The sequence below is a fragment of the Salmo trutta genome, chromosome 6 (assembly GCF_901001165.1).
Source record: "Salmo trutta chromosome 6, fSalTru1.1, whole genome shotgun sequence".
In the NCBI taxonomy this organism is placed as follows: Eukaryota; Metazoa; Chordata; class Actinopteri; order Salmoniformes; family Salmonidae; genus Salmo; species Salmo trutta.
In genome coordinates this window covers 6,108,254-6,135,569 of record NC_042962.1, presented here as the reverse complement: position 1 = coordinate 6,135,569, position 27,316 = coordinate 6,108,254, and the positions used below count along the sequence as shown (strand labels likewise).

Here is a 27,316-nt window from a genome sequence, read left to right as displayed (position 1 = left end):
TTCAAAGACTCCAGCCACAAGTCATAAACTGTTCTCTCTGCTACTGCACGGCAAGCGGTACTGATGCACCAAGTGTAGAACCAACAGGACCCTGAACAGCTTCTACCCCCAAGCCATGAGACTGCTAAATAGTTAGTCCTTGCCTCGATTCGGCAGTCTAGTCCAGATCATCATGGCATTTGTAGTTCTTTAAGATTAGCCACATTAGCAGCTAATTAGCGTTTCATTTGGGGGGGAGTAAATACAGGCAAATATATTGATAAAAGTAATCTTGTCCTAGAGAGATTTACACGGTTATCAAAACGTCACGCCAGGGTAAGCCTACATGAAACACAGCTTTTATTCGAAGTGTTTCTAAAATTCGCTATGGGAAAAATGAACGGTGGAAAATGATTGGAACCATTTCCCTATTTGACCGCTAGGTATTATGGGTATTATGACACCTCCACTGTGGAGATGGATTATCTATCCTGTAGCCTAGTTACTTTATTCCTAGTTATATTTGCATATCTACCTCAATTATCTCGTACCCCTGCACATCGACTCAGTACTGGTACCCCGTGTTTATAGCCAAGTTATCGTTACTCATTTTGTATTTATTATGACTTTTATTATTTTGTGTTATTACCTTTATATTATTTCTCTATTTTCTTTCTCTGCGTTGTTGGGAAGTTAGCCTTTCACCTGTTAGTTTACACCTGGTGTTTACGAAGCATGTGACAAATACAACTTCATTTGATGACTCCACCCTTCAGGACCTTTTGATTGTAAACCACAGTGATTGAACTAGCTCACTGGGAGAGTCATCAGAAGCTACAGCAGATGCCCTTTGTGATTGCGTGCGTGCGTTCATTGCTTTCTGCGCTGCGGAAGCTATGCTGATGCGTGTATCTCTGAGTGGCAGGATCTGTCTGTTTTATTGCCACACATCAGTGCTGTGGCTGAGACAGGCTCTCTCCTGGGCCATAGCCCTAACACTGCTGCTGCTGCTGGATAAAGGCTTTACAGCTGAGGCTGGGGGCTGAACCTGCAGTACACAATAATAGTCCCTTGCACAGGGGGGATTCGCAGTGTAAAAGCCGAGTAGCCTATCGACTGGTACAGGCAGTAATAATACACGAGTGTAAATGTTGTTACCTGAAGTGACAGAAACATATTTGGAAAGCAGAACTAACATGCTTACTAGCTGCATTTTACTGCGGGAATGGTTACTGGCGGAATTCATGTGGCAACATAGTACAGTAGGAAGTCAGGAATTGATGTTCTAGGGTGTCCAATCGCAGTAGTATCAGGAATTGATGTTCTAGGGTGTCCAATCGCAGTAGCATCAGGAATTGATGTTCTAGGGTGTCCAATGGCAGTAGCATCAGGAATTGATGTTCTAGGGTGTCCAATCGCAGCAGCATCAGGAATTGATGTTCTAGGATGTCCAATCGCAGCCGCATCAGGAATTGATGTTCTAGGGTGTCCAATCGCAGTAGCATCAGGAATTGATGTTCTAGGGTGTCCAATGGCAGTACCATCAGGAATTGATGTTCTAGGGTATCCAATCGCAGCAACATCAGGAATTGATGTTCTAGGGTGTCCAATCGCAGCAGCATCAGGAATTGATGTTCTAGGGTGTCCAATCGCAGTAGCATCAGGAATTGCTGTTCTAGGGTGTCCAATCGCAGTAGCAACCACGATAATCTCCAGCTGTTCGGGTTCTCCTCTGCATAGAGACTGCACTGTGTAAGTGGTGTCTGCTGAGCTGGCTCTTGTTGGAGCCAAAGGCCTATCTGTACGGATCAGCGCCTTCTACGCTGCACAGTTCAGAAAGGAAGATTCTGCAGCAGAAGGAGCCTATCTCTATGGATACTTCCTGTAGAACTCCAGGGATCACTGTTGTGTGCTACAGTTTGCCTTCTAGTCTGCTGACATCGTCACAAGCTCAATGGAAACCAAGAGTTTTGTTTGATGCATAGGGCCTATATGGGCAGATGGAATTAAACGTATGCCCCAGTTACACCTGCCAACTAGGGTTACCTAAAAGAGCTCAACTATCAGGCTATGCCAGTTGCTGTTTAATGAGGGGAACCATTTCAACCAGTACAAGACAGGTGGTGACGGGGACCATCTCAACCAGTACAAGACAGGTGGTGACGGGGACCATCTCAACCAGTACAAGACAGGTGGTGACGGGGACCAGCTCAACCAGTACAAGACAGGTGGTGACATGGACCATCTCAACCAGTACAAGACAGGTGGTGACATGGACCATCTCAACCAGTACAAGACAGGTGGTGACATGGACCATCTCAACCAGTACAAGACAGGTGGTGACGGGGACCATCTCAACCAGACCATCTCAACCAGTACAAGACAGGTGGTGACATGGACCATCTCAACCAGTACAAGACAGGTGGTGACATGGACCATCTCAACCAGTACAAGACAGGTGGTGACGGGGACCATCTCAACCAGTACAAGACAGGTGGTGACGGGGACCAGCTCAACCAGTACAAGACAGGTGGTGACATGGACCATCTCAACCAGTACAAGACAGGTGGTGACGGGGACCAGCTCAACCAGTACAAGACAGGTGGTGACATGGACCATCTCAACCAGTACAAGACAGGTGGTGACATGGACCATCTCAACCAGTACAAGACAGGTGGTGACGGGGACCAGCTCAACCAGTACAAGACAGGTGGTGACAGGCCACCTATTGAATCATGAGCAATACAATGGACCAGGCAAAACTATCAAAAATATACAATTGTATTACAATAAACTTATTTCAGTTACAGGTTAAAAAACAACTGGCAATCTTCTTTCTTCAAGCAAGTATCGCAACAATACATACCCAGATGGTGTCTTCTGCTCTACTCAGGCAATAATACATACCTAGGACTTGAAATCATGTACTGTCACTTTAAGACCATCAAATGACATTGCATATCATAGTATCATCATGACAAATCTACCTGACGAAGCCACCATCACCCAGAGCATGGGGAGGGGCCAAGTGACAAGAACTACAGAAGAACAAACGATAGCCGACTACCCTAAAGTCCAGCCTATGACATGCCCACCATATCTGTACAGGCCTTTTAATATTTAGCCTACCCTGTGTTTATAGCCTAACACATTGTGCAGATCAGCAATGATCTACTCCAGCGTCTCTGGCGTAATACCTTGGCGCCATGTTCTAGGTGAACTCTTTTGTTGATTATTTGCCTGCACCCTGTCCCTGGCAATACTATCAGCATTGCCACAAACACTTTATTATCCACAGCGCTTCCTCTGTTTGTGTCAGTGTGCCTCTTTCAATCCATCAAACTTCATTAATAGATGCCTTTCAAAGTGCTTAACAAATGAAATAATTACAGGGTGAATTGTGACCCGCTGTTGGCACCTCAGCATAAAGCACCTAGTTTCTCCACTCCCCTAGTTCAGCCTAAAGCACCTAGCTTCTCCACTCCCCTAGTTCAGCCTAAAGCACCTAGCTTCTCCACTCCCCTAGTTCAGCCTAAAGCACCTAGTTTCTCCACTCCCCTAGTTCAGCCTAAAGCACCTAGTTTCTCCACTCCCCTAGTTCAGCCTAAAGCACCTAGCTTCTCCACACCCCTAGTTCAGCCTAAAGCACCTAGCTTCTCCACTCCCCTAGTTCAGCCTAAAGCACCTAGTTTCTCCACTCCCCTAGTTCAGCCAAGCCAAACATTCACTGACTTGGTTGAGTTTTCACTGACTGACACACGTTCACAACCTAACCCCAGTATACTGCCTGTCTGGTGTCTACGTAGGCAGTTCCTGTACCTAACCCCAGTATACTGCCTGTCTGGTGTCTACGTAGGCAGTTCCTGTACCTAACCCCAGTATACTGCCTGTCTGGTGTCTACGTAGGCAGTTCCTGTACCTAACCCCAGTATACTGCCTGTCTGGTGTCTACGTAGGCAGTTCCTGTACCTAACCCCAGTATACTGCCTGTCTGGTGTCTACGTAGGCAGTTCCTGACCCTAACCCCAGTATACTGCCTGTCTGGTGTCTACGTAGGCAGTTCCTGTACCTAACCCCAGTATACTGCCTGTCTGGTGTCTACGTAGGCAGTTCCTGACCCTAACCCCAGTATACTGCCTGTCTGGTGTCTACGTAGGCAGTTCCTGACCCTAACCCCAGTATACTGCCTGTCTGGTGTCTACGTAGGCAGTTCCTGACCCTAACCCCAGTATACTGCCTGTCTGGTGTCTACGTAGGCAGTTCCTGTACCTAACCCCAGTATACTGCCTGTCTGGTGTCTACGTAGGCAGTTCCTGACCCTAACCCCAGTATACTGCCTGTCTGGTGTCTACGTAGGCAGTTCCTGACCCTAACCCCAGAATACTGCCTGTCTGGTGTCTACGTAGGCAGTTCCTGACCCTAACCCCAGTATACTGCCTGTCTGGTGTCTACGTAGGCAGTTCCTGACCCTAACCCCAGTATACTGCCTGTCTGGTGTCTACGTAGGCAGTTCCTGTACCTAACCCCAGTATACTGCCTGTCTGGTGTCTACGTAGGCAGTTCCTGACCCTAACCCCAGTATACTGCCTGTCTGGTGTCTACGTAGGCAGTTCCTGTACCTAACCCCAGTATACTGCCTGTCTGGTGTCTACGTAGGCAGTTCCTGTACCTAACCCCAGTATACTGCCTGTCTACCTATAATTATCCACAGTAGTTTTTTTAACTACATGTTATTGTCTCAATGTAACTTAAATGTATTTAGTTGAATCTATCTGACCTTTCATTCAGCTCATATCCTCATTCTTTCTCTCTCTCTCTCTCTCTCTCCCCTGCCCTCCCTCTCTCTCCCCTGCCCTCCCTCTCTCTCCCCTGCCCTCCCTCCCTCTCTCTCCCCTGCCCTCCCTCCCTCTCTCTCCCCTGCCCTCCCTCTCTCTCTCCCTCTCTCCCTCTCTCCCTCTCTCTCCCCTCCACCCTCTCTGCCTTGGGCCACTTCTTTACTTAATATATACCAACGACCTTCCTTATGCCTTATCTGAAACGCAAACTACCATATTTGCAGATGACACTACAATTTATACAGCAAGACAATCAGTTCAACAGGTACAGCAAGCTCCAGAAGGAGATTTGGAAAATATTAGGAAGTGGGTTTGCCGGAACAAACTTATTTTAAACACCAAGAAAACCAAGGTTAGGTTGGTCTGTTCCACCAGGAAAAGTCCAACACATCATGGGATACAATTAAGTATGGGGGGAAATACAAATTGAGGAAGTGGCAGAAACCAAACTACTAGGAGTGCAGCTAGACAGCTGCTTATCATGGTCGTCTCAAATAAATCATCTACAATGTACAACTGCATGCATGATCAGAAGGATAGATAAATATTTACCGGGAAAGATTCTTAAGCAAATAACACAAGCATTCATTGAGAGTCAGGTGGACTACTGTTCTGTGGTCTGGGAAAATGCAACAGCAAGTGACATTAGGAGGCTGCAGAATGCACAGAACAAAGCAGCAAGGATTGTTTTATGGTGGAGATATGGTTCTTCTGTTGTAGTCACACACACAATGTTCTTGGTTGGTCAGCAGTCAACAAGATAATTGAAAAAAACATGCTGATTTTATTTCATAATATACATAATTTCAAACGGCCAAACTCTATTTACAACGGTATTCAGTTGGTAAGAGACTGTCACGTCCTGGCCAGTATAAGGGTTAATTAGTATTGTAGTTTGGTCAGGACGTGGCAGAGGGTATTTGTTTTATGTGGTTCAGGGTGGTGTGTTTGGTTAAAGGGTGTTTGATTTAGTATTTCCGGGTTTTTGGTTGATGGTCTATGTTTATGTATTTCTATGTGTAGTCTGGTGAGTGTGTTTCTATGTTTGGTTAATTGGGGTTGGGACTCTCAGTTGAAGGCAGGTGTTGTCTATCTGCCTTTGATTGAGAGTCCCATATAGTAGGGTGTGTTTGTTATTCGTGGGTGATTGTTCTGTGTTTAGCCTTGTGCCTTACCAGACTGTTTTTTTGTCGATCGTATTTCGGTTTGTTATTTTGGTGTTCATTTTGATACTTAATAAAAGTCAAGATGAGCCTGCACATACCCGCTGCGTTTTGGTCCTCCTTCACCGACGACAACCGTGACAGAGACAGACATTTAGTCAATACTAGGAATAGATTGTCCACCATCTATGTAATATCCAGACAGAAAAGAGAAATAGGCAAAATAAAGAGCAATAAAGAAATTTAATCATTTATCTGAGCAAACCAGAAACCTTTCATTATATAAATTCAAACAATACTTTAAAACCATTTAAATATAATACATAGGGAAGTTGTGCTGGACTATGGTAGATGAAGAATCAATCTATCGTTTTAGACTGTTAGAGTATTTATCTGGTCAATATGTCAGTGTATTATGTCTGTCTGTAACAGTGTGTTATGTGAAAATGTGATGGTATTATAAATTGTGTTTTAATGTTGAAGGACTCTTGGAAGATTAGTCCAAATTAGGACTAAAAGAGATCATAAAATCTCTCTTCTCTCTCTCTTCTCTCTCACTTCTCCCTCTCTCTTCTCTCTCTCTTCCTCTCTCTCACTTCTCCCTCTCTCTTCTCTCTCTCTTCTCCCTCTCTCTTCTCCCTCTCTTCCTCTCTCTTCCTCTCTCTTCCTCTCTCTCCAGTGGGGTTAGGCGGCCATGGACCTGTTCAGCCAGCTGATCCTAGTCATCTTGGTCACCAGTTTCCTCTCCTTCCAGTGGCTCTTCCACCGGGTCAGTCCCTGGGTCTCTCCCCGCGCCAGTCCTGGCTTCCTACGCCTGGCAGACCAGCAGAAAGTGGAATGGAACTCAAGGTACATTGGCTACTGGCTGCAACACTGATATCATATGATCGTCCTTTGTGTGTCACTACATACATGATCATTTCGACAGTCTGCTATAAATCTGTTATTGTTGTTCATGTGTCAATGCCTCAAGTCACCCAGATGGTCAGGTCAGTACACAGGTCAATACTCAGGTCAATACACAGGTAATTTACACAGGTCAATACTCAGGTCAATACTCAGGTCATTACACAGGTCAATACACAGGTCAATACTCAGGTCAATACACAGGTCAATACTCAGGTCAGTACACAAGTCAATACACAGGTCAATACTCAGGTCAATACTCAGGTCAATACTCAGGTCAATACTCAGGTCATTACTCAGGTCAATACACAGGTCAATACACAGGTCAATACACAGGTCAATACTCAGGTCAATACTCAGGTCATTACTCAGGTCAATACACAGGTCAATACTCAGGTCATTTACACAGGTCATTTACACAGGTCATTACTCAGGTCATTACACAGGTCATTTACACAGGTCATTTACACAGGTCAATACACAGGTCAATACACAGGTCATTACACAGGTCAATACACAGGTCATTACTCAGGTCAATACACAGGTAATTTACACAATGTGGCTCCTTATCTGGGGCGGCTGGTATCCTAGTGGTTAGAGCGTTGGACCAGTAACCGTAAGGTTGCAAGATCAAATCCCAGAGCTGACAAGATAAAAATCTGTCGTTCTGCCCCTGAACAAGGCACTCTTCCTAGGCCGTTATTGAAAATAAGAATTTGTTCTTGACTGACTAGTTAAATCAAATAAATCGCACCAGATGCTCTTATCAAAACATCTGCCGTGAACACTATTATTGCATCATGTATTCCAAGAATGTTCCATGACTCATAACCATCATGTTGTCATGACCACCCCACACATTCTCAGTTATTACAACCGTCCATGTATTATATATTGACTTACTATTGACTATTGACTTGACTATTGACTTACTATTGACTTACTATTGACTTGTCTATTGACTTACTATTGTATTGTCTATTGACTATTGACTTACTATTGACTATTGACTTGACTATTGACTATTGACTTGACTATTGACTTGACTATTGACTTGACTATTGACTATTGACTTGACTATTGACTTGTCTATTGACTATTGACTTGACTATTGACTTGACTATTGACTTGACTATTGACTATTGACTTGACTATTGACTTGACTATTGACTTGTCTATTGACTATTGACTTGACTATTGACTTGACTATTGACTTACTATTGACTTACTATTGACTTACTATTTACTTGACTATTGACTTGTCTATTGACTTGACTATTGACTTACTATTTACTTACTATTGACTTGACTATTGACTTGACTGTCTGCAAAGGCACAGATGTTTTGAAGATTACAGATGACCCTCAGATGACCCTGTCTGTGAAGGTTCTGTAGTTGTCTGGTCTTGGTCTGGCCCGTGCCAATGGCCAGGGGGAGAGATGAACAGACTGGCAGACAGACTGGCAGACAGATAGCAGAGAGACAGACTCTCTGCTATCTGACTGACTGTCTCTCTGCTATCTGACTGACTGTCTCTGATATCTGTCTGACTGACTCTGATATCTGACTGACTGTCTCACTGCCTGACTCTCCTCTATGCCAGATTCTCTGCTCTGCTCTGCTGTCTGCCAGACTCTCTGCTATCTGACTGACTCTATCTATCTGACTGACTGACTGACTCTGATATCTGACTGACTGACTCTAATATCGGACTGCCTGATTCTCTGATATCGGACTGCCTGATTCTCTGATATCGGACTGCCTGATTCTCTGAAATCGGACTGCCTGATTCTCTGAAATCGGACTGCCTGATTCTCTGATATCGGACTGCCTGATTCTCTGATATCGGACTGCCTGATTCTCTGATATCGGACTGCCTGATTCTCTGATATCTGTCTGACTGCCTGATTCTCTGATATCGGACTGCCTGATTCTCTAATATCTGTCTGACTGACTGACCCCTGAACAGCGTTTCATCTCATTGGGCTGAATCTGTCTGCTGGTGGCCGTGTAACCAGAGAGTTAATTCACCCTGCGCCGTCCTGCGCTCTGCACAGGAACGCTTAATCTGCATCACCTATTACAAAGTCTTTTATCACATATTTGACAAGGTGTGTGTGTGTTTTATCACAGATTTAACAAGGTGTGTGTGTGTGTGTGTGTGTGTGTGTGTGTGTGTTTCATCACAGATTTAACAAGGTGTGTGTGTGTGTTTCATCACAGATTTGACAAGGTGCGTGTGTGTGTGTGTGTGTGTGTGTGTGTGTGTGTGTTTTATCACAGATTTGACAAGGTGTGTGTGTGTGTGTGTTTCATCACAGATTTGACACGGTGTGTGTGTGTGTGTGTGTGTGTTTCATCACAGATTTGACACGGTGTGTGTGTGTGTGTGTTTCATCACAGATTTAACAAGGTGTGTGTGTGTGTTTCATCACAGATTTGACAGGTGTGTGTGTGTGTGTGTGTTTCATCACAGATTTGACAAGGTGTGTGTGTTTTATCACAGATTTGACAAGGTGTGTATGTTTGTGTGTGTGTGTGTGTGTGTGTGTGTGTGTTTCATCACAGATTTGACAAGGTGTGTGTGTGTGTGTGTGTGTGTGTGTGTGTGTGTGTGTGTGTGTGTATGTGTGTGTGTTTTTATCACAGATTTAACAAGGTGTGTGGGTGTGTGTGTCATCACAGATTTCACAAGGTGTGTGTGTGTGTGTGTGTGTTTCATCACAGATTTGACAAGGTGTGTGTGTTTTATCACAGATTTGACAAGGTGTGTGTGTTTCATCACAGATTTGACAAGGTGTGTGTGTTTTATCACAGATTTGACAAGGTGTGTGTGTGTGTGTGTTTTATCACAGATTTGACAAGGTGTGTGTGTGTGTGTGTTTTATCACAGATTTAACAAGGTGTGTGTGTGTGTGTGTGTGTGTGTGTGTTTGTTTTATCACAGATTTGACAAGGTTTCTGTGTGTTTTAGGACGGTGTCCACACTTCATGCCCTGGTGGTGGGGTTCTTTTGCCTCTACATCCTGCTGTTTGACGACGCCGTCAATGAAGACCCTGTCTGGTGAGGACTCTGTTGCTTTGTTGTAGTGTGTGATGGTAGCACGGTGTTGTGTACATATCGTTACTGTATGTTGTATAGAACCGTGTTGTAATGTGTTGAATGTTTTTCCCGTCTTTTTCTGCCAACAGGGGAGATCCCACACTTGTGAAGATAAATGTTGGCATGACAACAGGCTACCTCATATCTGGTGAGATCTCACTGACACACTTTGGTCGCATACACACTTTCACCGTTCCTCGTTCACTACAGACCATCTTTCACCGTTCCTCGTTCACTACAGACCATCTTTCACCGTTCCTCGTTCACTACAGGCCGTCTCAATGTTCCTCGTTCACTACAGACCATCTTTCACCGTTCCTCGTTCACTACAGACCATCTTTCACCGTTCCTCGTTCACTACAGGCCATCTTTCACCTTTCCTCGTTCACTACAGGCCATCTTTCACCGTTCCTCGTTCACTACAGGCCGTCTTTCACCGTTCCTCGTTCACTACATGCCGTCTCAATGTTCCTCGTTCTCTACAGGCCGTCTTTCACCGTTCCTCGTTCGCTACAGGCCGTCTTTCACCGTTCCTCGTTCGCTACAGGCCGTCTTTCACCGTTCCTCGTTCACTACAGGCCGTCTTTCACCGTTCCTCGTTCACCACATGCCGTCTCAACGTTCCTCGTTCGCTACAGGCCGTCTTTCACCGTTCCTCATTCGCTACAGGCCGTCTTTCACCGTTCCTCATTCGCTACAGGCCGTCTCAATGTTCCTTGTTCACTACAGGCCATCTCAATGTTCCTCGTTCACTACAGGCCGTCTTTCACCATTCCTCGTTCACTACAGGCCGTCTTTCACCGTTCCTCGTTCACTACAGGCCGTCTTTCACCATTCCTCGTTCACTACAGGCCGTCTCAATGTTCCTCGTTCACTACAGGCCGTCTTTCACCGTTCCTCGTTCGCTACAGGCCGTCTTTCACCGTTCCTCGTTCCTCGTTCGCTACAGGCCGTCTTTCACTGTTCCTCGTTCGCTACAGGCCATCTTTCACCGTTCCTCGTTCCTCGTTCGCTACAGGCCGTCTTTCACCGTTCCTCGTTCCTCGTTCGCTACAGGCCGTCTTTCACCGTTCCTCGTTCACTACAGGCCGTCTCAATGTTCCTTGTTCACTACAGGCCGTCTTTCACCGTTCCTCATTCACTACAGGCCGTCTCAATGTTCCTCGTTCACTACAGGCCGTCTCAATGTTCCTCGTTCACTACAGGCCGTCTTTCACCGTTCCTCATTCACTACAGGCCGTCTCAATGTTCCTCGTTCACTACAGGCCGTCTCAATGTTCCTCGTTCACTACAGGCCGTCTCAATGTTCCTCGTTCACTACAGGCCGTCTCAATGTTCCTCGTTCGCTACAGGCCGTCTTTCACCGTTCCTCGTTCGCTACAGGCCGTCTTTCACCGTTCCTCGTTCGCTACAGGCCGTCTCAATGTTCCTCGTTCGCTACAGGCCATCTTTCACCGTTCCTCGTTCGCTACAGGCCGTCTCAATGTTCCTCGTTCGCTACAGGCCATCTTTCACCGTTCCTCGTTCGCTACAGGCCGTCTCAATGTTCCTCGTTCGCTACAGGCCATCTTTCACCGTTCCTCGTTCGCTACAGGCCGTCTCAATGTTCCTCGTTCGCTACAGGCCATCTTTCACCGTTCCTCGTTCGCTACAGGCCGTCTCAATGTTCCTCGTTCGCTACAGGCCATCTTTCACCGTTCCTCGTTCGCTACAGGCCGTCTCAATGTTCCTCGTTCGCTACAGGCCATCTTTCACCGTTCCTCGTTCGCTACAGGCCGTCTCAATGTTCCTCGTTCGCTACAGGCCATCTTTCACCGTTCCTCGTTCGCTACAGGCCGTCTCAATGTTCCTCGTTCGCTACAGGCCGTCTCAATGTTCCTCGTTCGCTACAGGCCGTCTCAATGTTCCTCGTTCGCTACAGGCCGTCTCAATGTTCCTCGTTCGCTACAGGCCATCTTTCACCGTTCCTCGTTCGCTACAGGCCGTCTCAATGTTCCTCGTTCGCTACAGGCCATCTTTCACCGTTCCTCGTTCGCTACAGGCCGTCTCAATGTTCCTCGTTCGCTACAGGCCATCTTTCACCGTTCCTCGTTCGCTACAGGCCGTCTCAATGTTCCTCGTTCGCTACAGGCCATCTTTCACCGTTCCTCGTTCGCTACAGGCCATCTTTCACCGTTCCTCGTTCGCTACAGGCCATCTTTCACCGTTCCTCGTTCGCTACAGGCCGTCTTTCACCGTTCCTCGTTCGCTACAGGCCGTCTCAATGTTCCTCGTTCGCTACAGGCCATCTTTCACCGTTCCTCGTTCGCTACAGGCCGTCTCAATGTTCCTCGTTCGCTACAGGCCATCTTTCACCGTTCCTCGTTCGCTACAGGCCGTCTCAATGTTCCTCGTTAGCTACAGGCCGTCTCAATGTTCCTCGTTCGCTACAGGCCGTCTCAATGTTCCTCGTTCGCTACAGGCCGTCTCAATGTTCCTCGTTCGCTACAGGCCGTCTCAATGTTCCTCGTTCGCTACAGGCCATCTTTCACCGTTCCTCGTTCGCTACAGGCCGTCTCAATGTTCCTCGTTCGCTACAGGCCATCTTTCACCGTTCCTCGTTCGCTACAGGCCGTCTCAATGTTCCTCGTTAGCTACAGGCCGTCTCAATGTTCCTCGTTCGCTACAGGCCGTCTCAATGTTCCTCGTTCGCTACAGGCCGTCTCAATGTTCCTCGTTCGCTACAGGCCGTCTCAATGTTCCTCGTTCGCTACAGGCCGTCTCAATGTTCCTCGTTCGCTACAGGCCATCTTTCACCGTTCCTCGTTCGCTACAGGCCGTCTCAATGTTCCTCGTTCGCTACAGGCCATCTTTCACCGTTCCTCGTTCGCTACAGGCCGTCTCAATGTTCCTCGTTCGCTACAGGCCATCTTTCACCGTTCCTCGTTCGCTACAGGCCGTCTCAATGTTCCTCGTTCGCTACAGGCCATCTTTCACCGTTCCTCGTTCGCTACAGGCCGTCTCAATGTTCCTCGTTCGCTACAGGCCATCTTTCACCATTCCTCGTTCACTACAGGCCGTCTCAATGTTCCTCGTTCGCTACAGGCCATCTTTCACCGTTCCTCGTTCACTACAGGCCGTCTTTCACCGTTCCTCGTTCGCTACAGGCCATCTTTCACCGTTCCTCGTTCACTACAGGCCGTCTTTCACCGTTCCTCGTTCGCTACAGGCCATCTTTCACCGTTCCTCGTTCACTACAGGCCGTCTTTCACCGTTCCTCGTTCACTACAGGCCGTCTCAATGTTCCTCGTTCGCTACAGGCCGTCTCAATGTTCCTCGTTCACTACAGGCCGTCTCAATGTTCCTCGTTCACTACAGGCCGTCTTTCACCGTTCCTCGTTCACTACAGGCCGTCTCAATGTTCCTCGTTCGCTACAGGCCGTCTCAATGTTCCTCGTTCACTACAGGCCGTCTCAATGTTCCTCATTCACTACAGGCCGTCTCAATGTTCCTCGTTCACTACAGGCCGTCTCAATGTTCCTCATTCACTACAGGCCGTCTCAATGTTCCTCGTTCACTACAGGCCGTCTTTCACCGTTCCTCGTTCGCTACAGGCCGTCTTTCACCGTTCCTCGTTCACTACAGGCCGTCTCAATGTTCCTCGTTCACTACAGGCCGTCTTTCACCGTTCCTCGTTCGCTACAGGCCGTCTTTCACCGTTCCTCGTTCGCTACAGGCCGTCTCAATGTTCCTCGTTCGCTACAGGCCGTCTTTCACCGTTCCTCGTTCACTACAGGCCGTCTTTCACCGTTCCTCGTTCACTACAGGCCGTCTTTCACCGTTCCTCGTTCGCTACAGGCCGTCTTTCACCGTTCCTCGTTCGCTACAGGCCGTCTCACCGTTCCTCGTTCGCTACAGGCCGTCTTTCACCGTTCCTCGTTCGCTACAGGCCGTCTCAATGTTCCTCGTTCACTACAGGCCATCTTTCACCATTCCTCGTTCGCTACAGGCCGTCTCAATGTTCCTCGTTCGCTACAGGCCGTCTTTCACCGTTCCTCGTTCACTACAGGCCGTCTTTCACCGTTCCTCGTTCACTACAGGCCGTCTTTCACCGTTCCTCGTTTGCTACAGGCCGTCTTTCACCGTTCCTCGTTCGCTACAGGCCGTCTTTCAACCGTTCCTCGTTCGCTACAGGCCGTCTTTCAACCGTTCCTCGTTCGCTACAGGCCGTCTTTCACCGTTCCTCGTTCCTCGTTCGCTACAGGCCGTCTTTCACCGTTCCTCGTTCGCTACAGGCCGTCTTTCACCGTTCCTCGTTCGCTACAGGCCGTCCTGGCCATCTTTAGCTACACTTCGGCAACATTGGTTATCGGCATCGGGAACATCGGCTATTTCAGTTGTGTTTTGTCCTTGTTGGCTGTACCAGAAAATTATTGTTGTTTTAGTTTCATTTCTGAACCCAGCTTTTTGTTCACCTGCTGCAGTATGTTCTCAGTTAACCCCTGTGTTGCTCTTTTCCTTTGTCTTCCAGATCTGCTGTTAATATTTTACTATTGGAAGGCGATAGGCGACAAGTTTTTTGTAGTGCACCACCTGGCTGCGCTGTATGCTTACTACTATGTACTGGTGAGTTCCCTATTGTCCAATAGCAGAACATGTAGGCATGATGGGAAAGATACAGCTAAAGGTGAACAGCTGTGTGATGGTGATGGCAGGGAGGGTGAGTGAGTGTCATGCTGTGTGATGCTGAACGCAGGGCAGGGAGGATGTGTGAGTGCTAACAAGCTAACGTAGCTTTGCTCCTGTTAGGTCCACTAGGACTCTGCTTGTGAGAACATCTGACGTTAACCTACTGGCACTAATTTCACATGTTCTTCTAAATGCCTCTCATTAGCTAGTCCTCAGCTGTTGAAAAGACAAGCAGGAAATCCGTTAGATTAGAATGAGGTCAAACTCTACTGTAGGCTTGGCTTTAGGATTCTGTGTTCAGTCACACAAATTAAATGTTGTGTTGTCCAGTTTTGGGGAGTTGCTTGTTGATTGTCTCTTGTTATGAAAAGGGTTGTGGTTGTGGTACAAGAAGTATGTGTTATTTTGTGGTTTGGATGATCGTTAGCGATAGTTTGGATTGAAAGAACATTTGATAGGTTTGATATTGTTGAGTTTCAGATATGACCATGCTTCATCAGCACTGTCTTGTCAAGCAACTTGTCTCGTTTGACTGGACAGTGACACAGAGACTGGTTATAACCACTATAACAACTGTTTATAATGCTGAAACAGGTTGTAAACTGGGTATAACGCTGAAACGGGTTGTATGCTAGTTAAAGCCACTATAACCACTAGTTATAATGCTGAAAAAGGTTTTAAGCCCAGTCATCCAGGACACTGCTGTTCACCCTTGGTCTGTACTCTTCTAGGTCACCTGGTTCTATAGCTCATGATTATGGCTATGATGACAGTGTTGGTATTTTTTGCATGGAATGCTTAGTGATGGTAGTGGCCGACACCCTCATTGCCTTTCCCTTCCTCATCACCTTCCCATTAAAAGCCCTGCTTTTCTTTCACTGACCCCTCAGCCTTATATAGAGCTGTGCTGGACTGAGCTGAGCTGAGCATGCCTCCATTTCTCCTGGCTTTCCCAGGTCTCTAACAGTACTGTGTGTGCATGCCAAAACAACTTACTTCCTACCTCCTACTGTTCTGTCTCCTTTCTCTCACACTGCCCCACTATTTCCACAGTTTCTTCTCGCTTGTCTGTTATGGCAGAGGGCCCTTGAAAGCAACTGAAATGTTAATGATAACACTTTGCCATGTATGATGCTTAAATGCGTCTCGTCTATGAATGTGTGCTCACTGTAATGCCCCACACTAGCTCTGTGAGGGCTCACCTACCTAACTCAAGCCTCGAGTGTCTCTGTTTTAAGTTATAAATAATTTCATTTTTTACCTTCATTTAACTAGGCAAGTCAATTAAGAACAAATTCTTATTTTCAACGACGGCCTAGGAACAGTGGGTTAACTGCCTTGTTCAGGGGCAGAACGACATATTTTTACCTTGTCAGCTCGGGGATGTGATCTAGCAACCTTTCGGTTACTGGTCCAACACTCTAACCACTAGGCTACCTGCTGCCTCTACACTCTAACCACTAGGCTACCTGCCGCCTCTACACTCTAACCACTAGGCTACCAGCCGCCTCTACACTCTAACCACTAGGCTACCTGCCGCCTCTACGCTCTAACCACTAGGCTACCAGCCGCCTCTACGCTCTAACCACTAGGCTACCAGCCGCCTCTACACTCTAACCACTAGGCTACCTGCCGCCTCTACGCTCTAACCACTAGGCTACCAGCCGCCTCTACGCTCTAACCACTAGGCTACCTGCCGCCCCTACGCTCTAACCACTAGGCTACCTGCCTCCTCTACACTCTAACCACTAGGCTACCTGCCGCCCCTCTAACCACTAGGCTACCTGCCGCCTCTACGCTCTAACCACTAGGCTACCTGCCGCCCCTCTAACCACTAGGATACCTGCCGCCCCTCTAACCACTAGGATACCTGCCGCCCCTCTAACCACTAGGATACCTGCCGCCCCTCTAACCACTAGGCTACCTGCCGCCCCTCTAACCACTAGGCTACCTGCCGCCTCTACACTCTAACCACTAGGCTACCTGCCGCCTCTACACTCTAACCACTAGGCTACCTGCCGCCTCTACACTCTAACCACTAGGCTACCTGCCGCCTCTACACTCTAACCACTAGGCTACCTGCCGCCCCTCTAACCACTAGGATACCTGCCGCCCCTCTAACCACTAGGATACCTGCCGCCCCTCTAACCACTAGGATACCTGCCGCCCCTCTAACCACTAGGATACCTGCCGCCCCTCTAACCACTAGGATACCTGCCGCCCCTCTAACCACTAGGCTACCTGCCGCCCCTCTAACCACTAGGCTACCTGCCGCCTCTACACTCTAACCACTAGGCTACCTGCCGCCTCTACACTCTAACCACTAGGCTACCTGCCGCCTCTACACTCTAACCACTAGGCTACCTGCCGCCTCTACACTCTAACCACTAGGCTACCTGCCGCCTCTACACTCTAACCACTAGGCTATCTGCCGCCCCAGTAAGGCAAAGATCAGGCCTTGATTCAGGCCAACCCAAATCCTTAAACCTTTTTGCAATAATTATCCCTTAGCATTGTATGCGAATTGTATTCCTACCCAACTGGATTAAATGAATACACTTGAAGTACAATAATGTACAGTATATGCATTACAAAAGCTACCCTTTCGGAGATGCAATGCATTCCGATGTAAATGTCATTTTTTTTTACCTTTCATTCAAGAGACAGAAAGTCCATTATGTTAAAGCAACGGAGCAAAATGAACGGTGTTGTTGAAAACGGCAATACTTCTACTACTTAAGATAATTGACCATGAGGTTAAATTGTCTTGCTGCTACAACTGACAGGCCATCAGAAGGATGGATGACATGGTGGTTTAGGCCATACTGTCACTGAAACATTCGTGACTTCTTAGCATGGTCAACATGAAGCACTTTATCAACATAAAACCCTCATTAACTATCATCCGACTTAATTCATAACTTACTAATTGATTGACTTACTTTTTTAGTGTGATTATTTTATTTTTTATTTTATTTTATTTTTTAATCAAAGCTGGTATATGTGAGTATGTAGTTAATTCGGTGACTAGGCATATTATTAGTTAAACCGGCTGTTATATTGCAGATTGTCTTCTGTTATTATTATGTCATACTAGATCAGTGGAAAAACAATAAGGTTATACTCAGAACTTGTGGTCAAATAGCTAAACAAAGCAAATTAATTCATAGGCTAATATTTGATTTCTGTTTGAGTTCTAGAACTCATGCTGACCTATCAACGTTGGTGTTGCTTCTTTTTGTTGCTCGTAACTATAGTTACACCTTCCCCCCCCTAATCTGTCTGTCTATCTTTATCCTTTGCTAATATGATTTCTTAAAATAATATAGGCCCACAATCACCAGCAAAACATTCAAGCAAAAAAAACCCCCAAAAAATGACCAAATTCAAATGAGGTTTTGTAGGATGTAAAATGTTCAGACCAGGGCTGACTCGTCTGGACTGAATCCTTCCTGTCTTGTCTGCTACACTGACCAGGTCTGACCTATCTGTCCAGTAACAGTATGGACTTACCAGTATCTAGACGTATTAGCATAGAGATGCTGGGAAAGTTCATATCCTCTCTGGTATAGACTTGAAGCAAATGCATTTTGTCCTGACACGTCCATATCTTGAGAGTGAGTACATGCCATTTATGAACTTTTGTTATAAGGTAAGTTTCCCCTCTTGGTGTGTGCTATTTGGATCATTTTAGCCTGAAATAAATAACAAATCATCATCAATCTACACACAATACCCCATAATGACAAACCAAAAACAGGTTTTTAAAATTTCTGCAAATTGATTTAAAAAACTAAAAAAACTGAAGTATCATATTTACATAAGTATTCAGACCCTTTACTCAGTACTTTGTTTAAGCACCTTTGGCAGCGATTACAGCCTTGTGTCTTCTTGGGTATGACACTACAAGCTTGGCACACCTGTATTTTGGGAGTTTCTCCATTCTTCTCTGCAGATCCTCTCAAGCTCTGTCAGGTTGGATGTGGAGCATCGCTGCACAGCTATTTTCAGGTCTCTCCAGAGATGTTCGAACGGGTTCAAGTCTGGGCTCTGGCTGGGCCACTCAAGGACATTCAGAGACTTGTCCCGAAGCCACTCCTGTGTTGTCTTGGGTGTGTGCTTAGGGTCGTTGTCCTGCTGGAAGGTGAACCTTCACCCCAGTCTGAGGTCCTGAGCGCTCTGGAGCAGGTTTTCATCAAGGATCTCTCTGCACTTTGCTACGTTCATCGTTCCCTCAATCCTGACTAGTCTCCAAGTCTCTACCGCTGAAAACATCCCCACAGCATGATGCTGCCACCACCATGCTTCACCATAGGGATGGTGCCAGGTTTCCTCTAGACGTGACACTTGACATTCAGGCCAAAAAGTTCAATCTTGGTTTCATCAGATCAAAGGCTCTTGTTTCTCATGGTCTGAGAGTGCTTTAGGAGCCTTTTGGCAAACTCCAAGTGGGCTGTCATGTGCCTTTACTGAGGAGTGGCTTCCTTCTGGCCACTCTACCATAAAGGCCTGATTGGTGGAGTGCTGCAGAGATGGTTGTCCTTCTGGAAGGTTCTCCCATCTCCACAGAGGAACTCTGGAGCTCTGTCAGAGTGACCCATCGGGTTCTTGGTCGCCTCCCTGACCAAGGCCCTTCTCCCCTGATTACTTAGTGTGGCTGGGCGGCCAGCTCTAGGAAGACTCTTAGTTAATCCAAACTTCTTCCATTTAAGAATGATAGAGGCTACTTTGTTATTGGGGACCTTCAACGCTGCAGACATTTTTTTGTACCATTCCCCAGATCTGTGCCTCGACACAATCCTGTCTCGGTGCTCTATGCACAATTCCTTCAACCCCATGTCTTGGTTTTTGCTCTGACATGCACTGTCAACTGTGGGACCTTATATAGACAGCTGTGCGCCTTTCCAAATCATGTCCAATCAATTGAATTTACCACAGGTGGACTCCAAGTTGTAAAGACATCTCAAGTATGATCAATGGAAACAGGATGCACCTGAGCTCAATTTCGAGTCTCATAGCAAAGGGTCTGAATACATATGTAAATAATGTATTTCTGTTTTTTTATTTTGTATAAATTTGCAAACATTTCTATAACCTTGTTTTCGCTTTGTCATTATGGGGTATTGTGTGTAGATTGATGGGGAAAAAAACTAACAATTTAATCAATTTTAGAATGAAACTTAACAAAATGTGGGAAAAGTCAAAGGGGCTGAATACTTTCCGAATGCTCTCTGTATGCATGGCTAATCATGGCTAATCATGGCACATTTGGCTAGTGGCTGAATGTCTACTTGTAAAATCCTGGCTGAATGCGCACTGCTAACAACAAGGGAATGTAATTTAGCTTTTTCACTGCCAAAACTCACCCTTTTCAATGAGTCACACCCTTTTCAACTTCACGCGGTCTTTCGGTACTGAAGCCTCAGCTGTTCTCATCTAAATCATGTGAATGGGTTTATTAGGGTCTACTGGAGATGAAATGGAACAACCGATGAAATGGATAAATCCTTCAGAAGTTAGCTGAGCCTCCCATGGGATGAGACTTTTTCTGTTTGATCTGAAAAATAGAAGAGCCGACCTATATTCAGAAAGTGATTTCAATTATTTAATTTTAGATCTGAAAATGTCTCCTTTAATCTCAGCTTTGGTTCAGCACTGACAGATCAAAAGGTCTCTTCACCAAGATATCTGTAGTAGAGTTATAACCCTCACGTACAGTATGTAATACCAAGTCTGTTTGAGAGTACCCTTTTCCCCGCTTGTTATTGCCGTTGGAAAATACATTTATCTTTGTATCTTAATATTGAGTGATCGTGAAATGTACGTTTTAATGCGCTGAAAAGTTCAGTATGGTAAAAGTGAGATCTTCATTTTTTTATTAATTATCACATGCCTTGTGTTCTTTTGTTATTGATGATGGATTAATCTTTGTGGGCACAAATGGTGTGAAGGCCTCACTTTAACCATACTGCTGTGATGTTTAACCAAATGAAAGCATTTTGACTCCCTTTCTTTCCTGTTTCATTGTTTCTTTCTGTTTACGTTGTTCCTCCAGGGACAAGGAATGTTGCCTTATTTTGCTAACTTCCGTCTGCTTGCAGAGTTCTCCACGCCGTGTGTGAACCAGCGGTAAGTATAAGATGTACTGTATATAAACACATTTATTATGTCTATGGTAGGTACCACCCACACTGAGGCCTGAACTTTCTGAACTTTTAACCTTTTATTTAACAAGGCAAGTCAGTTTAGAACAAATTCTTATTTACAATGACGGCCTACCGGGGAACAGTGGGTTTAACTGCCTTGTTCAGGGGCAGAACGACAGATTTTTACCTTGTCAGCTCAGGGATTTGATCTTGCAACCTTTCGGTTACTGGCCTGCCGCCCCAGCTCAGACAGGCCTTGTTCAGGGGCCGAATGACAGATTTTGACCTTGTCAGCCAGGGGATTCGATCCAGCAACCTTTCGGTTACTGGCCTGCCGCCCCAGCTTAGACAGGGCAGTGACACTCAGAGACCTTGCAAAGCAGCTGCTGAAGAAATACACTTTGTTAACCCTCATACTACCTACATATTTTACACACATGAATTACCAACGGGGGTCATTTTGACCCCAAGAAGAAACTATTAGAGACAATCTTAACAAACTATCAACTTCATTCTTATCAAAACATCAATAAACATGTAAATAATGTTTTGAAATAAAAAGTAACCAAAACAGACTGTTCTTTTACCAAAATTACAGTTAATTAGTATATTCCGTAAAACGAAAATAAAAATTTTCCCTTAAATAATGTGTAGCTTTTCTTTCCAAAGTACAATCCACTTAAGTACAAAAAAACAACAGATTTATGGTAATTTCATCATAATACCATTACATATTTTGAAGTAAATACACATTTTGTCATATTTATGTTGTAAAAAAAACAACTACCATTACATTTTATTTTGTATTTTTTTTAAGTGATTCAAAAAGTGATTCATCCATTGATCTTGAGAGACAGTGTCCAACAATTTATTAACTTACACTAAAGCCAGTATTATCGTTGCTGCTAGTGAAACAATGGGAGAGGTAGGGCCTGTGGCAGGAAGCTTCAAAAAACATGCCTGAATCCTCATTTCCAACCAAATGTTATAGCAACCCAAATATCCTAACAAGTTGCACATGTAGAATATTGGAGGAATTCTGGTATTTATATAACCTTTCCCGTGAAATATTTTTTTTTTCTTCAGAGAAATCAAATCAAACTTTATTTGTCACATGCGCCGAATACAACAAGTATAGACCTTACCGTGAAATGCTTACTTACAAGCCCTTAACCAACAGTGCAGTTCAAGAAGAGTTAAGAAAATATTTACCAAATAAACTAAAGTAAAAAATAACAAAAAGTAACAAAATACATAACAATAATGAGGCTATATACATGGGGTACTGGTACAGAGTCAATGTGGAGACTATATACAGGGGGTACTGGTACAGAGTCAATGTGGAGACTATATACAGGGGGTACTGGTACAGAGTCAATGTGGAGGCTATATACAGGGGGTACCGGTACCGAGTCAGTGTGGAGGCTATATACAGGGGGTACCGGTACCGAGTCAGTGTGGAGGCTATATACAGGGGGTACCGGTACAGAGTCAATGTGGAGGCTATATACAGGGGGTACCGGTACAGAGTCAGTGTGGAGGCTATATACAGGGGGTACCGGTACAGAGTCAATGTGGAGGTTATATACAGGGGGTACCGGTACAGAGTCAATGTGGAGGCTATATACAGGGGGTACTGGTACAGAGTCAGTGGGAGTCAATCCAGAAACCTGGACTCAAATAAAGTTTTTTTTAGATTTGCCCTAGAATAACTACTTTCGGGGAATACACACCACTACAGCTGTGTAGATGTACAGCGTATCTGAGTTCCGTTTTGCAGTTCTATTAAGTATTTATACCATTGGCAGACTGTATTCCATTGTGTGGCATATTTTTATATGCACAAAAATAAGGTAATTTTGGTTTTGTACACAGTCGTACGATATGTGGTACAGAAAATGACAATCTTATGGGAGTACATGGGGAAGAGCTATATCTCTGTAGATGATCTGTCCATCTGGTCTAAAGCACTGATACAGGTCCCCCTTCACCTCTGGTGGTATGGATAACATGTTATTATGTCTCCAGACGTCCAAAATGACCCCAAACATCCATATTGATACAGAAAAACTAAACAATGATTTTGTATTTATTAAGAACAACTTGATTGATAAAGTCATGAACAATTGGAATAATTGAATAAACCATTTTTGGGCTATGATTAAAAAAAAAACATGCCTCTGGTGTCAAAATGAGGCATGCTTGAGGGTTGATTTGTTTAAAGCCAAGTCCCATACACCCATGTTTACGATTTTCACATATTGATTTTACTGGATATTTTTTATGTTCACACGTGTGAAAGATGTGTTGTTTGAATCCTGTTAGGCACAAAGTTAAACTTCAGTTTGCTTATCCTTTACATCGTTGTTCTGACTGTGTCTTTCTGTACATCGTTGTTCTGACTGTGTCTTTCTGTACATCGTTGTTCTGACTGTGTCTTTCTGTACATCGTTGTTCTGACTGTGTCTTTCTGTACATCGTTGTTCTGACTGTGTCTTTCTGTACATCGTTGTTCTGACTGTGTCTTTCTGTACATCGTTGTTCTGACTGTGTCTTTCTTCACATCGTTGTTCTGACTGTGTCTTTCTTCACATCGTTGTTCTGACTGTGTCTTTCTTCACATCGTTGTTCTGACTGTTTCTTTCTGTACATCGTTGTTCTGACTGTGTCTTTCTTTACATCGTTGTTCTGACTGTTTCTTTCTGTACATCGTTGTTCTGACTGTGTCTTTCTGTACATCGTTGTTCTGACTGTGTCTTTCTGTACATCGTTGTTCTGACTGTGTCTTTCTTTACATCGTTGTTCTGACTGTGTCTTTCTGTACATCGTTGTTCTGACTGTGTCTTTCTTCACATCGTTGTTCTGACTGTTTCTTTCTTCCAGCTGGTTCTTTGAAGTGTTAGGTTACCCCAAGTCCTCCAAGCCCAACATCGCTAACGGGATGGCAATGGCCCTGGTCTTCTTCCTGGTTCGCATCGCCGTCATGCCCCTCTACTACAGCCGCATGTGGTCCGTGTACGGCACCGAAGCCTTTTACCGCGTCCCGCCGGAAGGCCGCGCTGCCTGGATCATCTCCAGCGTCTCGCTGGATGTCATGAACGTCATGTGGATGCATAAGATCGCCCGCGGCTGCTACAAGGTCATGTGCTCGGCCCGACGGCACAAAGTGGAGACACGAGATAATGGAAAGACTGACTAAGAAGCAAGAGGGATGGTTGATGTAATGGGTAGGGGAAACCCATTGAACCACTGTCCCCTTTGTAGTGCACAATTGGATTAGTACCTGACTGTTTCAGGGGTCAACTAACTCACACCAAAAGCCAAGTCTCACACGGGCTGAATTTTATGCTAGTTGACGCAGCACATTTTTGCTCCCCTTTTGAGATTGGAGCATTGTGCTGGATGTGGACAAAGGGACAATAACTGGGGCAGTGGTTGGTGAAACTGTTAGCAAAACTTTCTGTGCATGGCCAATTATTTTTCTGTGCATTTTATCACAAAAGAGGCATGTCTGGGATGACGTGTCTGTTTTTCCCCAGCACTTCACCAAGTCAAACGTTTACTGCTTGTTCCAGACCGTAGACTCAATGTGTGATGTTCATGTGCTCCCCAAAGGAACATGAAGCCCCTCACCTAATGTTGCTCTTTTTAACATTCTGCTTGTCTGAATCCCAGAGGTTATAGATTTACATTTTGAACACAGAGGAATTCATTATTGTTCAAATGGTGAGTACAAATAAAATAACAGTTTTTGAAAATCAGTTTTTTGGGACACAACCAACCCAATCACCCTAACTAACCCCTAACTAACCCAAAAAACCCGACCAACCCAAATAACCCGACCAACCCAAAAAACCCGACCAACACAACCAACCCAATCACCCTAACCAACCCAATCACCCTAACCAACCCAATCACCCTAACTAACCCAAAAAAACCCGACCAACCCAAATAATCCGACCAACCCAAATAACCCGACCAACCCAAAAAACCCGACCAACCCAAATAACCCGACCAACCCAAAAAACCCGACCAACCCAACCAACACAACCAACCCAATCACCCTAACCAACCCAATCACCCTAACCAACCCAATCACCCTAACTAACCCAAAAAACCCGACCAACCCAAATAATCCGACCAACCCAAATAACCCGACCAACCAAAAAAACCCGACCAACCCAATTAACACATGCAGGAAATCTTGTTGTAATTGTGTCATTAAAAATCTGCTGTCTGTCTGCTGAGGAAGGGCGGAGTCTAGCGTCTTCCTGTTTAAACCCAAACTGACTGTCTGTCAGAACACTGGATGGACATCTAGTGCAATCAAACCTATATCCAAGATGAGTGAGTTCAACTGAAAGAAACCTCTCAGTGAGACACTCTGATACAGAGACCGGCGCTGGATCAAAGAAGACAGACAGACCCCTGGCTCAAAGAATACAGACAGACAGACCCCTGGCTCAAAGAATACAGACAGACCCCTGGCTCAAAGAAGACAGACAGACAGACCCCTGGCTCAAAGAAGACAGACCCCTGGCTCAAAGAAGACAGACAGACAGACCCCTGGCTCAAAGAAGACAGACAGACAGACCCCTGGCTCAAAGAAGACAGACCCCTGGCTCAAAGAAGACAGACCGACCCCTGGCTCAAAGAAGACAGACAGACCCCTGGCTCAAAGAAGACAGACAGACCCCTGGCTCAAAGACAGACAGACCCCTGGCTCAAAGAATACAGACAGACAGACAGACCCCTGGCTCAAAGAAGACAGACAGACAGACCCCTGGCTCAAAGAAGACAGACAGACCCCTGGCTCAAAGAAGACAGACCGACCCCTGGCTCAAAGAAGACAGACAGACCCCTGGCTCAAAGAAGACAGACCGACCCCTGGCTCAAAGAAGACAGACAGACCCCTGGCTCAAAGAAGACAGACAGACCCCTGGCTCAAAGACAGACAGACCCCTGGCTCAAAGAATACAGACAGACAGACAGACCCCTGGCTCAAAGAAGACAGACAGACCCCTGGCTCAAAGAATACAGACAGACAGACCCCTGGCTCAAAGAATACAGACAGACAGACCCCTGGCTCAAAGAAGACAGACAGACCGACCCCTGGCTCAAAGAAGACAGACAGACAGACCCCTGGCTCAAAGAAGACAGACAGACCCCTGGCTCAAAGAATACAGACAGACAGACCCCTGGCTCAAAGAATACAGACAGACAGACCCCTGGCTCAAAGAAGACAGACAGACCGACCCCTGGCTCAAAGAAGACAGACAGACCGACCCCTGTCTCAAAGAAGACAGACAGACCGACCCCTGGCTCAAAGAAGACAGACAGACCGACCCCTGTCTCAAAGAAGACAGACAGACCGACCCCTGGCTCAAAGAAGACAGACAGACCGACCCCTGGTTCAAATAGAGTGAGGCCTCCTATGGGCCACTCACACTCTGGTGAAAGTTAAAGTTGGTAAAGGGGGAAAGTTAAAGAAGAAATGTATAAATGGATTCCTTACATTTGTCCAGCCGGGTTCGATTTAGAAGGATTTTGGTTCTAAATATTCATGTTGATATTTTTGTTTCAATCAAAAATGGGACTGATGTGGGTACACTTTGCTGATTATGCCATAGGATATGTCACGCTGCTTGCTTGTCTGACCAAAAGGATGTCGAAAGGGAAACTTTGAGAATGTGTGAGTTGAAGCGCTAGGGAAATGCATCGTGAGAGTTGTCAGCTGGATTCTGACATTCCTCTCAGATTTTATTTGCTCAGATGATATAAGACGTGTGACCTTTTTGTCCTCAAAATGTCAATAATTTATTAGACTTTAAATACCATAATCATGATAACAAGTTGTTTTTCTCTTTTTCCAAACCTACTGTCAATACCAACGTATATGTACAGTCAACTGGTGCATGCTGGAATTAATTGTATGTACCGGGTATCAGATCAGTATGGAACTTGAGGTTACGCCATGTTTGGACGAGGGGCCATTGGGACAATGTTATTGGATGAGTTTGTCCCCTCTGAGCTCGACCAATGGCTATTAACACTCACCTTGTTCTAAGATCTTGGTGTAAGGAACTTCTTCTGAACCGCATTAAATATTTATTACCAGTTATGTGCTGAGCAACCCCTCAATGTTTGTGTCTACATACACTGAGTGTACCAAACATTAGGAACACCTTTCCTAATATTTACTTTCACCCCCTTTTGCCCTTAGAACAGCCTCAATTCGTCGGGGGCATGGACTCAACAATGTGTCGAAAGCGTTCCACAAGGGATGCTGGCCCATGTTGATGCCAGTGACTCAAGGTGCCTGGCACCTACTACCATACCCCGTTCAGCGACACTGAAATATTTAGTCTTGCCCATTCAACCTCTGAATGGCACACACATACACAATCCATGTCTCAAGGCTTAACAATCCTTCTTTAACCTGTTTCCACCCCTTCATCTACAGTGGATTTAACAAGTGACGCTAATAAAGGATCATAGCTTTCACCTGGTCAGTCT

General features: G+C 45.5%; 2 protein-coding genes across 3 annotated transcripts in view; both read left to right on the top strand.

The window, feature by feature from the left end:
* The window catches only part of LOC115195343 (transmembrane protein 56-B), a 28,241-nt gene extending 2,758 nt beyond the window's left edge, over window positions 1-25,483 (top strand). The window contains exons 2-8 of one of the 2 annotated variants that reach the window (XR_003878674.1): window positions 6,657-6,826; window positions 9,858-9,947; window positions 10,076-10,134; window positions 14,497-14,591; window positions 20,710-20,783; window positions 23,684-24,526; window positions 25,053-25,483. Coding sequence is in view for 1 of the 2 variants with exons in the window: in XM_029755120.1 (XP_029610980.1) it covers window positions 6,672-6,826; window positions 9,858-9,947; window positions 10,076-10,134; window positions 14,497-14,591; window positions 20,710-20,783; window positions 23,684-23,999 (789 nt within the window). In the remaining variant the exon portion in view is untranslated. Of the gene's footprint in view, window positions 1-6,656; window positions 6,827-9,857; window positions 9,948-10,075; window positions 10,135-14,496; window positions 14,592-20,709; window positions 20,784-23,683 lie in introns of both variants that reach the window. The other variant, XM_029755120.1, reaches the window with a different exon arrangement.
* On the top strand, window positions 10,143-12,393 carry LOC115195342 (uncharacterized). The gene is made up of 2 exons (XM_029755119.1): window positions 10,143-11,338; window positions 11,370-12,393. The coding sequence occupies exons 1-2, from the start codon at window positions 10,268-10,270 to the stop codon at window positions 12,381-12,383; spliced, it is 2,085 nt and encodes a 694-aa protein (XP_029610979.1). The 5' UTR covers window positions 10,143-10,267; the 3' UTR covers window positions 12,384-12,393.
* Window positions 25,484-27,316: the final 1,833 nt, after the last annotated feature.